Consider the following 14,374-nt stretch of genomic DNA (forward strand, 5'->3'; position numbering starts at 1 on the left):
CTTTTTCAAGTAACTAGTAAAGGCATTACTTTAAATTTACAACAAAATAGTTACTTTTTTAAAAATAAGTAATGAAAAAATTAAAGCAAAAATGACTTTAGTCAAACATCACGTTTGTTTCATGTTTTTGTTTTTATTGCTGAAGTAAGAGTGTAACTTCTGATCAGGTGTGTGTGTGTGTGTGTGTGTGTTCACTGTGATGCTGGTTGGGGCTCAAGCATGTATTTATGCCCTCGAGTTACCACGGAAACACCCCCCCCCACAGACAGACACTTCCTGTTTCTGCCTGTAGAGTCGCCATAGTAACTGAGAGCATGACTGTGGCTCCAGCTGAACTTCAGTGATCAGACACACGCCTGATGAAGAGCAGAAGCTCAGAGGATTCATTATGAAGAGCAGTAACAGCTTAGACTATAGTCTTACAAGCCAGTCATGTGATTTCTTCTTTCAGACTGATTGTAAGTTCTGTGGTGTAATTTGAATGATTACCTGTTGTTAACTGTTGGTCAGACTCTGAAGACCGTCTTTACATCATGTGCTTCTGCAACTGTCCACTGATGAAGACGCTGATTTACAGCAGCGAATGAAACAAGGACAGATTATAAAGACAAACGTTTAGGATGGAGGATAAAACTGACTGTTAGGATGAAGATGGACGGAAGCCCAAGATACGACAAATCTGAATTATGACATGAAATTATGACACTGAGTTATAATTAAGAGATTAAAAGGTCAAAATTATGACAAAATTATGTCATACTAAGTCATAATTATGAGATTAAAAAAGTTGAAATTAACAAAAAAAAAAAAAGAAATAATTAGACAAAATCGAAATTATTATTTTCTGTCATAATTATGAGATTAAAATGTAAAAATTATGATAAATTAAATCATAATTTTGATTTTTTATGTAATAATTGACACGAATAGTCAAAAATATTAGATAAAGTCGAAATTACTCCATACTAAGTCATAATTATGAGATTAAAAGATCAAAATTATGAAAAAATTAAGTCATAATTTTTTTTTTTAATAATTGACATGAAAAGTCAAAATTATGAGATGAAGTCGAAATTATGTCATACTAAATCAAAATTAAGAGATTAAAAAATTGAAATTAACAACAACATTATTATGACTTTCTATGTCATAATTATGAGATTAAAAGGTTAAAATTATAACAAAATTAAGTCATAATCTTGACTTTTATGTAGACTAATAATTGACAAAAAGTAAAAAATTTGAGATAAAGTCGAAATTATGGCATACTAGGTCAAATTTTTAACATTATATCATAATTATGATTTACAAAAGCATGATTATTTTCTTTTATGTGGCAGAAATTGGCTTCCATTTGTGTTATGAGATTATATGAACATGTAGTACTGTTAAAGAGCATTATAAGATAAAAATAAATAAATAAATAAAAACATTTTTGTCTGACAGTGCAAAAGCAAGGGCTCCTTCGACAGTGTTTTTATTTTGATAAGCAGGTAATATATATATATATATATATATATATATATATATAGTAATTAGCTGCTTGAATGTGTAGACCGTATCAGTTTATATGAGATCTGTATTTTTATGAGCTATAGAATATTTCTGAGCTTGATGTGATCATGTGGCTCAGTCAGTGATGTCAGGATGGATTTGATCTATTCAGGACCATAAACAAAATAATGTTCAGCCAGCGATCCTGCTATTATTCTGAGAGATTGTCAATATATTGCCCTCCTGCAGCATTTATTCTGTAAGAAAATGCACGGATCCTTAGGAAAATCGCAGAAGCTCTTACGTCATCGGATGGTCAACCAGCATGCGGAGCGACGCGGACCTTCCATTGGCCGATTGACCAGAGAACGGCTTTTCTCTGGTCAGATTAGGAAACTTAGCGCTGTGGGCTCGAAGGCGCGCCCTTCTTCAGCCATCTTGGCTCAAACAGCCCGAAGAGCGTCAACGGAAACATCCGGGTTATCCAGCGCACTTCGGCGGCCATTGCGGCTCTTCATCCCGCAGCTTCATAACCTTGAGAGGGCGGAGCGTTTGCGAGCTGAACTGGAGTAGCAGCGGAGCGGGAGGAGAGACACCGAGCAACGAAGAGCTGCAGAAAACCGTTACACGGGCAGCGCTGCTTTACCTCACGCGCACCGAGCCGCTTTAACGGAGGATCAGGGCGTGTACCGGTGCGTCTAACGGACAATCATGAGCGCCGTTGGACGGGAACCGAAGCGGCAGCGGCTCTGAGCGCGTTTTCATCGTAGGAATCGCTCGAGCCGTTTTTTTTTTCGCGGCCGCTCGCGTCACACTGACATTTATTATTTGAAGCGGCAGATTCCCGGAGCGTTGCGACCTGAATCCCGGAGCGTTGATTTTCCCTGACATCATCATCACCATCATCGTCGTCCGTCGTCCGGTGTGAACGGGCATCTTCGGTGGTCGTCGACGGGAATCCGGGGGATTTACAGCAGGATCCGGGGGTGAAAATCATCCGCCGCTCGGATTCTGACATTCGCGGCGCGTTTCTGTGGGAAATCGGATCTTTTTTGAGGATCTGTCGGCGGGACTATGGCTGACGACGACGTGCTGTTTGAGGATGTGTACGAGCTCTGTGAGGTGATCGGAAAGTGAGTAATCGATTCTAATCAATCATTTGACTGCTGATCGGCTCCGGTGTGAGGCGTTTTCCTCCGGCTCTCTTTGTCTCGTGTGTTGACATTTTATTGCTCTTAGGTTCAGCTGACCGTGTGTGTGTGTGTGTGTGTGTGTGTGTGACACTAATATTCATTGATCAGTAACTCTTCATACTCTCTGTTATTATATGACTGTAATGTCAGTCTCATCAATGCTTGTCTTGTAAAATGTAATTTTTGTCTTTCCCATTGTGCAGATTTATTCTAATATTTAAATGATATCTTCATTGATTATTAGTCTGTAGTATAAATCTGGCTGTGAGATGATGGGCCTGTGTGTGTGTGTGTGTGTGTGTGTGATTGCACTGCTGTTTATTGGTTGAACTTGAGGTATTAAAGTTGGTTTGCAGATTTCAGGTCATTATTTCATTCAGACTTGTGTTGAATGAACATCTGCATCATCTGAACATCCTCTGAGACTCAGTGTGGATCTTAAAAATAAAGGTCCCAAAAGGTTGTTTTTCCACAGTGATGCCACAGAAGAACCATCTTCTGTTCCTCAAAGAACCTTTCAGTGATCGGCTCTTAAAAGAACCATTTTTTCTTTGTGTGAAGAACATTTTAATAATCTAAAGACTATAATGACCTTTTTTGACTATAAAGACCCTTCAGATGTTAAAGGTTCTTCATGGAACCATCAATGACAGTCAGATGGGTCTGTGCTTCTGTCCCTGTAGAAGAGAAGCTGTTGTCTCCTTCAGTACAGGTGGATCTCATCTGAATGAAGTGTGTGCAGTGTTTCGAGTCAGTCTTCACCACGGTTTACCAGTGTAATTTACCATCACTGCTGTCTGTCAGTGTCACTGCACTGCTCTATAACACTATTTACATCTTTCACTCTGTTTTCACTCTGGAGTAAATGTGTTTCTCACGTTCTTCTGTCTACAAACCAGTCAGTTATATTTCACATAAACACACTGAAGCCTGTTTTGAGGAATGTTAAAGGGTTAGTTCACCCAAAAATGAAATTTCTGTCATTATTTCCTCACCCTCATGTCGTTCCACACCCGTAAGACCTTCGTTCATCTTCAGAACACAAATTAAGATATTTTTGATGAAATCCGAGAGGTTTATGACTCGTCCATAGACAGCAATATAATCAACATCTTCAAGGTCCAGAAAGGTACTAAAGACATCGTTAAAACAGTCATGTGACTGCAGTGGTTCAACCTTAATGTTATGAAGAGACGAGAATACTTTCTGTGCGCAAAAACAAAACAAAAATAATGACTTTATTCAACAATCTCTTCTCTTCTGTGTCATTCTCATATGTTTACGTCCAGCGCTTCCAGGTTTTACATCAGAACGCCGACTCATTATTGGCCGGCTCCTGCGTCAGCATCACACGCATGTGTCGTGCTGATCACGTGATCAGCTTCGGCCAATACTGAGCCGGCATTCAGGACGTAAATTTGGAAGCCTTCACTGCGTCACCTGCGTAAGATAATGACAGGGAAGAGAAGAGATTGTTGAATAAAGTGGTTATTTTTGTTTTGTTTTTGTATTCTCGTCTCTTCATAACATTAAGGTTGAACCACTGCAGTCACATGACTGTTTTAATGATGTCTTTAGTTCCTTTCTGGACCTTGAAGGTGTTGATTATATTGCTGTCTATGGACGAGTCATAAACCTCTCGGATTTCATCAAAAATGTCTTAATTTGTGTTCTGAAGATGAATGAAGGTCTTACGGGTGTGGAACGACATGAGGGAGAGTAATTAATGACAGAAATTTACATTTTGGGTGAACTAACCCTTTAAGGCCCTGTTTCCACCTGGTGTTGAGATGTGTTTTGGTCGATCAGATCAAGTAGATGAGGGAGACACATTCCCGTTTACACCTGGTGTTTTAATCCGTCTCTTTTGTCCACTTTTAACCACTTCTGTCCTGATTTCTTCGAGGGGAGGGTCTGTGGGCGGGTAAATGTGTGGGTTTTTTCAGATCTTTCAATGTAATGGGCAAAATAAGCTCACACAATTAACATCTGAACGCGGCTGGAGATGATGGAAAAACATACAGAGAGCAGCAGCTTCAGTTTCTGCTCCGACAGGCGAAAGACCAGCTGAATGCGGGAAATCAGGAATGGTGAGAGAACATTGTGCTTAGTACGTTTTTCATTTTCAAACCAAACTTGGGTCTTCAGCTGAAGTTTAAATCCCGTCTGGCTAGCACTTTTCCCATAATGTTTAGCATTAGGTCAGTTGGCGATCTTTACACTACAAAAGCAATCTGGATTTTGTCTGCCTCTGGAAGTGGTTGAAAGTGGACAAAGACCCCGTTTACACCTGTATTTAGCGTTACCCACTTGTGATCCGATCGACCAGAATGCATCTTAATACCAGCTGTAAACACAGCCTAACTCCATATTCATCTTTACTGCAAATGTTCAGGATTTATTCATCAGCATTTGTTGTGCTGCCTTTAATTCATTCTTATTATTATAAAGGGTTGAATTATGAATACTGAATTACAGTAATGAGAAGTAAAACTTCCAGACATATTTTAATAGTCCTTATGTTCTTAAGAAAGCTTTGATTTCTTTATTCTAAATAATAATGTTTTGATTTGGTGTAAATTACATTGTCCGTGTATTTATGAACAGATTCACTCATGTGACTGAATCATTTAATCTGAATTTTCCTTCAAAACTCACTTTTAAATGTTTTAGTAAGAACGCTCAAATCATCTATTAATGAAGCACACACGAATCTGGACAGAGCTGATGATGATGATGATGATGTCACAGAGGTGTGTGTTCTCTATAGTCTTTCTGTGTGTGTTTCTGGTGTTCAGTTGTCTTCAGTGACGCTTAGCCTGCTGGGATTGTGTCACATGCAGATGAAACCACAGCAAACACACGGAGTTCAGCTGTAATGAACATACGGTCCAGATCTCGTCCCCCGGAGGTCACGAGGGCTCGCAGGACGTCCCACTGGGGTGATCAGATGATGAACTAGTTAGTGCTGCTGTGGTTAAACTGGTTCAGTGTTACTAGTGCTGACCACAGATGATCTGATTCAGTCACAGCAGCAGAACTTGAGATTCGGATGGAAACGGTGAGACGCTCTATATGATGCTGTCCATCGCAAGGTCCGACTGGATTCTGCTTCATCAACTGAACTTCAGATGATCACCACAGACGGAGATCGATCACGACAGCACAAGAACCGAGGGACTTTTATGATCGGTTATAGTGGCGTGTTGGTTGGTTCATGACGGACAGGACAGGACTGAACCTCGGCCCATAATGCAGTGCAGGACCGAACAGTCGTGATGGTTGTTTAGGCCTGAATCGATCGGTCTGCTGCTCTCAGAGCTGATCAGGATTAATATTGCTGATCATGTGATCAATGAGCTCTCTTCACAGGAAGTGATGGACTCCTGGATGTTTCCTGAAGCCTGATTGGTGCAGGTCGATCTCTGTTTGGTTACAGTGTTTTTACCACGGTAAAGGGCTGTTCTGAGGTGATTATTGCTTTTATAGAACAGCAGCAACAGGCCACTGATACTCAATAAATAGTTAAAGGTTCTTTATTGACATTGATGGTTCATGAAGAATCTTTAACATCAGTGGAAAAAGCTTCTTTAGATGATTAAAATGTTCTTTACTTTAAGAAAAAATGGTTCTTTTAAGAACTGATCACTTCTTCTTTAGGGAAGCAAAAATGGTTCTTCTCTGACATCACTGAGAAAAGACCCTTTTGGACCCTTTATTTTTATGAGCGCACATTTCATAATATAGTAAATCTTTCCTGTGCCCAGTAATATTAGTTGATGAGTGAAACTGTGAGATTTGCATCACAGCGTCTGACTCTGGTCTGTGTCGTGTGTGTTTGTCTGATTGTAAGAGGACTCAGATCATCCAGTCAGAACAGAGTCTGTTTTCATGAACTCTGAACTTTACAGTAAGTTCATAGTAAATAAAGTACAATTAAATCTCTCATGATATATGAGCCCTTTGACTAGTGTTTGATTTCACACACACTTCAGATCATAGAAACCCGTTTCTGCTCGGAGGTGTTGTGTTCGATCGGTTCGGTTCAGTCCGTCTCAAGTGGTTTCTTGACCATTTTTAATGTTCCTAACTTGTACTTTTTATGTTTTTATTATTTCTTTTTTTAACTTGGTTTACCCGCAGCGGTTGTCTTTGTGTCATCATGACCCACAGCAGATTTTGGAGACTCATGTACATACAGAAAGCTTCTGCACATTCTTGTTCCTCAGATTTTGAACTCGAGTCCAAATGAAATGATCAAGATCCATTTTTAGTGTCAGTTTTTAATGGGACGGATTCAGATCTCAGCTGTAATGTTTTATGGGGTTCTCTATCAGTGAGCAGGTTTAAGTCTTCTCTTGATTTTTATTTTTTGGAGTGAGAAAATGCAATTGTTTAAATTCCCCTGACTTTAGGGTTGATGGTCTCTGGTGGAGCAGCAGATATGAATCCTCTGCGGCTGTAAAAACTGTGAATTTGAGATTGTGCTAGTTACAAAGCTATGACCAGTAAATTTGGGGGAAAGCTTACTTTATTGATGCATTTTGAGATGAACAAATAATAAAAATTAACAGTATTTCACAGTAATTATGATTGACATGCGACAGCTTGTCAGTGCGGTCTGAAGCAGTCGGTGAACTTCAGAGGAGATCTAATATGTGATACGAGTAAACCGTGTTCATAAATGGCTGTTGAGAGTATTCTCAATTGAAACGGAGTGAAAGCTTGCACCTGGAAACATATATTCATTACATCACGACTTATCAAGCGGATTGCCTTGGATGAAGGAGGGCCTTAGAGTCATTTAGACTATTTAAACTTGAGTAATTGAGATAAATACCCCTGTAGAGTGTCTTTAATGTGTGCTGACAGATCATGAATGATCATCTCTTCCTCTTTACTACTAGTTACAGCAGCAAATAAACATAAATGAACATCAGAAGATTCAGAACAACTGACTGAAATGAATCATGTCTCATGTGATCCATCAATCGGTGTTTCAACCGAGGAAAGACGCTGATAAAACCGTAACATCACATTTACCTCAGAAAAGACATTCAGTGACCATAAACTCGACAGTCAGCTAGAAAAATAACTCTAGAGAGAAGTGTTTTTATAAATATACACTTGATTATATATTCAATATATTTTTACTGAACCTGTTCTTCAATATTTAATGTATAATTTAATGTAATTATGACCATTTAAATGTGTATATTTCAAAAAACGAATTGGAGTAGAAGCATAATTGTGTAATTATAAAATTAGTTATTATAAAAACTTCCTTGTGTGTAATTTAAGTGTTTGTATACAAATCAGTTCATTTTAACCTTCAGTATTATAGTAATAATGTAGTACCAACTGATTCCCTGTACAGTTTACAGCTTTAGTTGAGAGATATTTGATGTCCTTGAGAAAGTTTGACATCTGATATATATCCAAAATAATCAAATTGAATCTATTTTAACCGAAATTGAATCTATTTTAACCGGAATTGAATTGCAAGCTTGTGAATCGAAATCTAGGCTAAATGAATCGTGGAATTTGTATTAATACCCAAAACAATAGTGTCATTATTCAGATCAATTCAGTTCAATAACTGTTAATGTTGCAAAGTTCATCAGTTATGAAACAGTCAAATCAGCTTTATAGAAGACGATATTCAGACATGTTCATTATTATTCATCAAGAACTGAAAAATATGATCTTGTATCTCTTATATTTGTATAATTCTGTAAGTGTATTTTTATAATCTCAGGAGACAGAAGGGCGAATCCCAGCTGTAGTTTGTGTTCACACCGGCTCAGTGTTTCAGTGCCGGATCAGCCGGTTCTGAGTCATGTGATGCAGACGATCACTGATAAAGACACCGTGTGATTGGCTGCTCACGGTAATCGCTGAGGCCTCTTATTAATGATTCAACACGTGAAAGCTGATACCACACCTCAAAAACCCTCTTTGGCTCATCCATATTTCATCGTGTCAGATTGAGCGGCTCGTTATGATGGTTATAACGGACCATGTTAAAAAGGTGAAGATTCTGCAGTACCGTTTTTACCATGGTAAATTATTTGCATGTGAGAGCGAAAGAAACACAACAGCTTACAGGTGTGGACTGACACGAGGGTGAGGGAATGATGACGAGAGTTTTATGTTTTGACTTTGTTACTCTTGTAATGTGTGTGTGTGTGTGTGTGTGTGTGTGTGTGTGTGTGTGAGATAATCATTGTCTGGAGTCTGTGGATTCTGCTGGATTGTGATGTAATGGCTCCTCAGCTCTGCGGTCAGTGGGTCATGTGACTTCAGATCTGAAATGTATTGTCCATAAATAAACCGCTGAAAGTTGAAACCAGCGCTCCAGTGTGGCCTGTGCTGAATTTCAGCGTTTCATCCGCTGGGATGTTTTCCATGTTATTCCTAGAATCATTCCCTGCTCCGACACAAGCTGTAATTGTAGCTGCGGTCCTCTGCTGTAATTTGGTCTGTCTGCTTATTTTCCTGCGTGGCCGTGCGGTGGGTCCTGCACATGGATCCGCTGTTCATCTGAGATCCAGACGAATCCAGACAAGTTCTGAACTTCACCTTGAACTTGTGTTTTATTTGATCCCCACAATCTCCACGGTTTTGCTCATATGTGACCCATACTGGACTTCACACGAGCTATACTGAGGTAGACCAGCTTGATTTCACCGGTCCTCAGCTCAGAGGGATTCTGGGACGCCCTCGTTTCTCTGGGAATCTGCTGATCGAGCGTTTCTTCACACTCTCTCAGGTGTGTTTGAGTGTCTCATGTCTTTGTTCCAGATGTTTTGAGGTCAGACACACTCCTCCTGTGAAGATGCGTTGTTGTCTTCATTGAGGCCGGCGTCTGAAGCATCACTGTAAGTGTTTCTACTGACGTCTAAAGGGATTCAGCAGGTGCTTGATGGGACTGTGTTCTTGAGCAGTAAAGTGTCTCATCTGTCTCCGTCTCAACTTTTCCTGATGTCCACACATGGAAACCAAATGAAACCTTACTTACTCCATCCATCCATCCATCCATCCATTCATTACTTAGGGTTAGGCTGGGTAAATAATTACTTTTATTTATTTATTTACTATATTAATTTATTTAGTATTTATGTAGAGTTAGGGTAAATAATTACTATTATTTAAGTTATTTACTATTTATTTATTTATCAATTATTTATTTATTTATTTATCTATGTTTACTTTAATAATTTATTATTTACTTAGGGTTAGGGTAAATAATTTTTATTTATTATGTACATAAATACATGCATAAACGTACATATACATAAATACATGATTTATTTATTTACTTTATTCATTTATTTATTTAATTATTTGTTCAAATAATTTACTTATTTGCTCATTTATTATTTATATATTTATTTATTATCTGTTTATCTATTTGCTTACTTCATTTATTAAATTTTTTATGACAATGTGATTTTAAAGGTTAGAAGCAACATTTTGAAGGTGTGTCACATGATCTGGTCGAGCAGGACGCTAGTGAAGGTCGTGGGTTCAGAGCGTCTGGATCAATAAACTACATGAGCACCGCTGTTACCTCAGTGTTGATACTAACGGGCAGTAGTTATCACATGACCAGCCCATGTGACTGATTCAGTAATGTAATGTAATTCATCTCAAAAGTGTGTTAACACATTCACTTCCTGTTTTAGGAAAGAAAGGAGACTGAAGTGAGAGTGTGGAGTTCAGTAGTTTATCACACAAAACATCCTGTGTGGGTTTGTTTTCTAGATTAGATGTGAGCGTTGTGATGTAATGTTTCCCTCCATCATGTGCTGCTCAAATAGACTTGTGTGTGTTATAGGCCTGTGTCTCTGTTCTTTAATTTGCAGACATGTGGTTGTGGCTTCCCCAGAATAACCCTCTGTGAGTGAGAGAGATAAATAAATATATATATATATATATATATATATATATATATATATATATATATATATATATATTAGGGCCCTATGATTTCTGTGATGTGGAAGCTGCGGGCGGAATCCAGTCATGAAAATGGAATTTACAGTATAAAGCAGAATGTCTCCGAATTTGGCAGATTTTTGATGAATAAATGAGCCGTAGGGCTGCACACTTAATCAAGCGGCGATATGAACGAGTGTGTGTGAGTGTTAGAGACTGCAGTGTGAATCTGAAGTCCGTCTCAGTTTTGATCACTGTTTGAACACATGAACTTGATCTCCAGAGCTGATCTGAGTCTCTTCAGCAGCGTTTCACCATTTCTTTAGCAGATACACACACATAACACGCCAAAATAAAAGGAAATTGTGACAGAAATATAATTTTATATTTAATTTTTTTAAACCGTAAACCTCTGTTGTGCTGCACTTTGTTTGCCAAAAAATAAAAGTAATTGTTCATTTCTTAGGCGTTCATCTGATTACCACTATTTTTGATTAAATTTGTATTAAGTCCTAAAGCACAGAGTGTAAGTGTGTGTTGAGTCTGTGGTGTTTGTGTTCATGGACATGTCTGGCCGAGGTGTGATCGTTCACACGTTTATCACTGATGTGAATCAGCTTGTGCGGCGATAATTCAGTCACATGATCTGGATCTGCTCAGATCTGTTGATTCACACGTGTCACGAGTGTCTGCAGTGATCGCACAACGAAGGAGAATTAAACAGAAAACTTTTATTAACACTTAAACTATTAGCACTCAGGAGATCGCAGAGAAATACAGGAGAACACAAACGCTATACATAAACGAGACCGAGCCAAGAACTGAGGAAATGAAGGGCTTTGATACACAGGGAGACATAATGAACGGAACAGAAACCAGGTGTGAAACTAATTAACAACCAGGGAAACTAACTAGGAACTCAAGTGGGCAAAACAGGAACAGAACACAGTGAAAACTGACCGTTTATATCCTGTCAATCAAAAGGGGGCGGAACTGCAACTCATAATGTGTGTGAAGAAAATCTCTCATGTTAAATTTAGGGCTGTATCGCTTTAAAAAAATAGCGAGGTTAAAGCAGCTCTATTTGACCATATGAATCGCCCGTAGTTCAGGTCAGGGTTGCCAGATCTGCACAGCTTGAGAACAGTATGTCACTTAACATTGCATTCCTCAGGAAAGTTATCCAGTGTTCACAGTTCGTGAGTGAGCTGTACAACACTAGAGAGGAGCTGATTTACTGTTAATTATAGATGTATGTATGTTTGATTAAATTTGTCATGAAAACTACCATATCTGCAGCTGAGTTGTGTACAGACATTTCTGTTTTTATATGAGTGTAATTATTATATCTGAAAATAAATAGCAGTTGAATATATAATAGTTTGGGCTCTGTTCTTCATTTTAACCTCTAATATTATATTAATGTACTGAAAAATAAAATGTATGACAGTTTCCACAAAAATCTGAAGCAGCTCAACTGTTTTCCACACTGATAATAATCATAAATGTTTCTTGAGCATCAAATCATCATATCAGAATGATTTCTGAAGGATCATGTGACACTGAAGACTGGAGTAATGATGCTGAAAATTCAGCTTTGATCACAGAAATAAATTACATTTTACTATATATTCACATAGAAAACAGCTGATTTACATTGGAATAATGTAAAACATGTTTTTACTGTATTTTTGATCAAATAAATGCAGCCTTGGTGAGCAGAAGAGACTCTTTCAGAAACATCTGAATTATTCCAAACTTTTGATCACCAGTGTACTAGTACTACTAGATGAGTAATGCAAGTAAAGGTTGTTTGTAATGGTGTTTAGTGCTTAAACCTGCACAGGACTGATTTTATTAACTGCTGCTGACTGTGTGTGTGTGTGTGTGTGTGTGTGTGTTTCAGGGGTCCGTTCAGTGTGGTGCGCAGATGCATCAACAGAGACACAGGACAGCAGTTCGCTGTGAAGATCGTAGATGTGGCCAGTTTCACCTCCAGCCCGGGACTCAGTACAGAGGGTAAGAACACACACACACACACACACACACACACACACACACACACACACACACACAGTACGTCACCCTAATTGGCATTATTGTTCAGTATGGAGGCTAATAGACGGGCGTAGGAGCATGTGACTGGCGGCCGTCTGGTTTCAGTGGGAATCTTGCGGCCTGGTCATGGATCCCTGAGTCATGCCAAAAGGATTGTGGGTGATGTGTGTGAAAAGGGTTTTGGTGGCACTGTGCTTTGGCTTCATCCATGAGCCATCTGTGAGCAAACAGAGAGAAAGTTCAGAGCGCTCGAGAGGAGAATATTTGTAAAAATACAAACGCCCACTTCCTGCGGCTGAAGCCTTCAGTCACGGCCGGGACATGAATGAACGTGAGTGATGAATGTGGCCGACACATGTGACCTCCGGATGGCATAGTCTTCCAGAAGACACACAGCCAGTGATTCTGCTTGCCCTCAGTCACATGACAGAGCCGTTCCTGTTATAACGGTACTGGTTTGTGTTCAGACAGACTGTCAGCTTCACAGAAATAAACAGGAAAATAACAGAATCAATGATGCAAACTTCATCAAATATGAGACAAACTCAGATTCTGCTGTAAAGAAGCTCTACAGAGACAATAGGGTCATTATTCAGATCAGTTCAGTTTATTACTTGTTATCCAATAGTGTCAGTGCAGTCTTTCAAACAGTAATAATAATGAATTAAAGCAACATCACACTCACACTGTTGTTCTGAACGGCTTCTTCCTGCTGCTGATTTATGATGTTTTCTGTGAACTGAAGCTCCTGTAGAGGCTGAAGACTCGTCTGATGTTCAGAGACTTAGTGTGCTGCTCTTCATCTTCATCACACACACACACACACACACACAGAGAGAGAGAGCGGCTCATTCATGAGTCCTGGTGTGTGTGAATGAGGCGCTCCAGGGCTCCCTCTGCTGGCAGCTCATGTGATCTCAGTGACGTCAGGCTCATGATGTCACATGTTCTGCTGTGCATCACTGATGTTTAACTTGTCATTAATGCGTCTGATCTTCAGCTTCATAAGGATAATGAGTCGGTGATCTTCTTCTCTCTGTTCCTCATCAGATCTGAAGCGAGAGGCGAGTATCTGTCACATGCTCAAACATCCTCACATCGTGGAGCTGCTGGAGACCTACAGCTCAGATGGCATGCTCTACATGGTCTTTGAGTTGTACGTGTGAGCTTTTAATCTTATAAACACAATATTATAGTGATGCTATTCAATGAAACTGAAGAACAGTTTATATATGAAATGATCATGTGCTGATTCCTATTTTTGTTCAATCCAGTCAATGTTATTTGATTATTTTCTCTTTTATTCTGGATATTGATGGAGATCAAATGATTCATATCAAATAAATGAATCAGTCTTACATCAGTGTACAAACAGAATCACATTATGAGACGCTTGTTCAAAACTAAAGATTTAAAACAGTCAAACTCATATTAGAAAACTCTACATTCTGGCTTGATGAGACTGTTCACACTGTTGAATTCTATGTTATTTTGAGCAGTTGTGATGTTGGAGAACTGTAAACCACTTCACTTTGACTTGTGTCTAACAAAAACCCACAAGTTTTTCCTCATGTTGACTCATTTAGCATGTGTATTTTGACATTCCTCCATGTTTCTGCATCACTGTCACGTGTAAATACATTTTAAATTGTGTAGCGACGTGTCACACACGTGTGTAACGGTGATGT

General features: G+C 38.9%; 1 protein-coding gene across 10 annotated transcripts in view; it reads left to right on the top strand.

Annotated features, from left to right (window-relative positions):
• Positions 1-2,035: 2,035 nt before the first annotated feature.
• caskb (calcium/calmodulin-dependent serine protein kinase b) overlaps positions 2,036-14,374 on the top strand; it is a 44,031-nt gene continuing 31,692 nt past the window's right edge. For 3 of the 10 annotated variants that reach the window (XM_051897261.1, XM_051897266.1, XM_051897260.1), the window contains exons 1-3: positions 2,038-2,627; positions 12,535-12,647; positions 13,737-13,842. In XM_051897261.1, the coding sequence (XP_051753221.1) occupies positions 2,569-2,627; positions 12,535-12,647; positions 13,737-13,842 (278 nt within the window). In that variant the 5' untranslated portion in view covers positions 2,038-2,568. Of the gene's footprint in view, positions 2,628-12,534; positions 12,648-13,736; positions 13,843-14,374 lie in introns of all 10 variants that reach the window. The other 7 variants (XM_051897257.1, XM_051897263.1, XM_051897265.1 and 4 more) reach the window with 5 other exon arrangements.

Source organism: Ctenopharyngodon idella, chromosome 6, assembly GCF_019924925.1.
Source record: "Ctenopharyngodon idella isolate HZGC_01 chromosome 6, HZGC01, whole genome shotgun sequence".
Taxonomy (NCBI): Eukaryota; Metazoa; Chordata; class Actinopteri; order Cypriniformes; family Xenocyprididae; genus Ctenopharyngodon; species Ctenopharyngodon idella.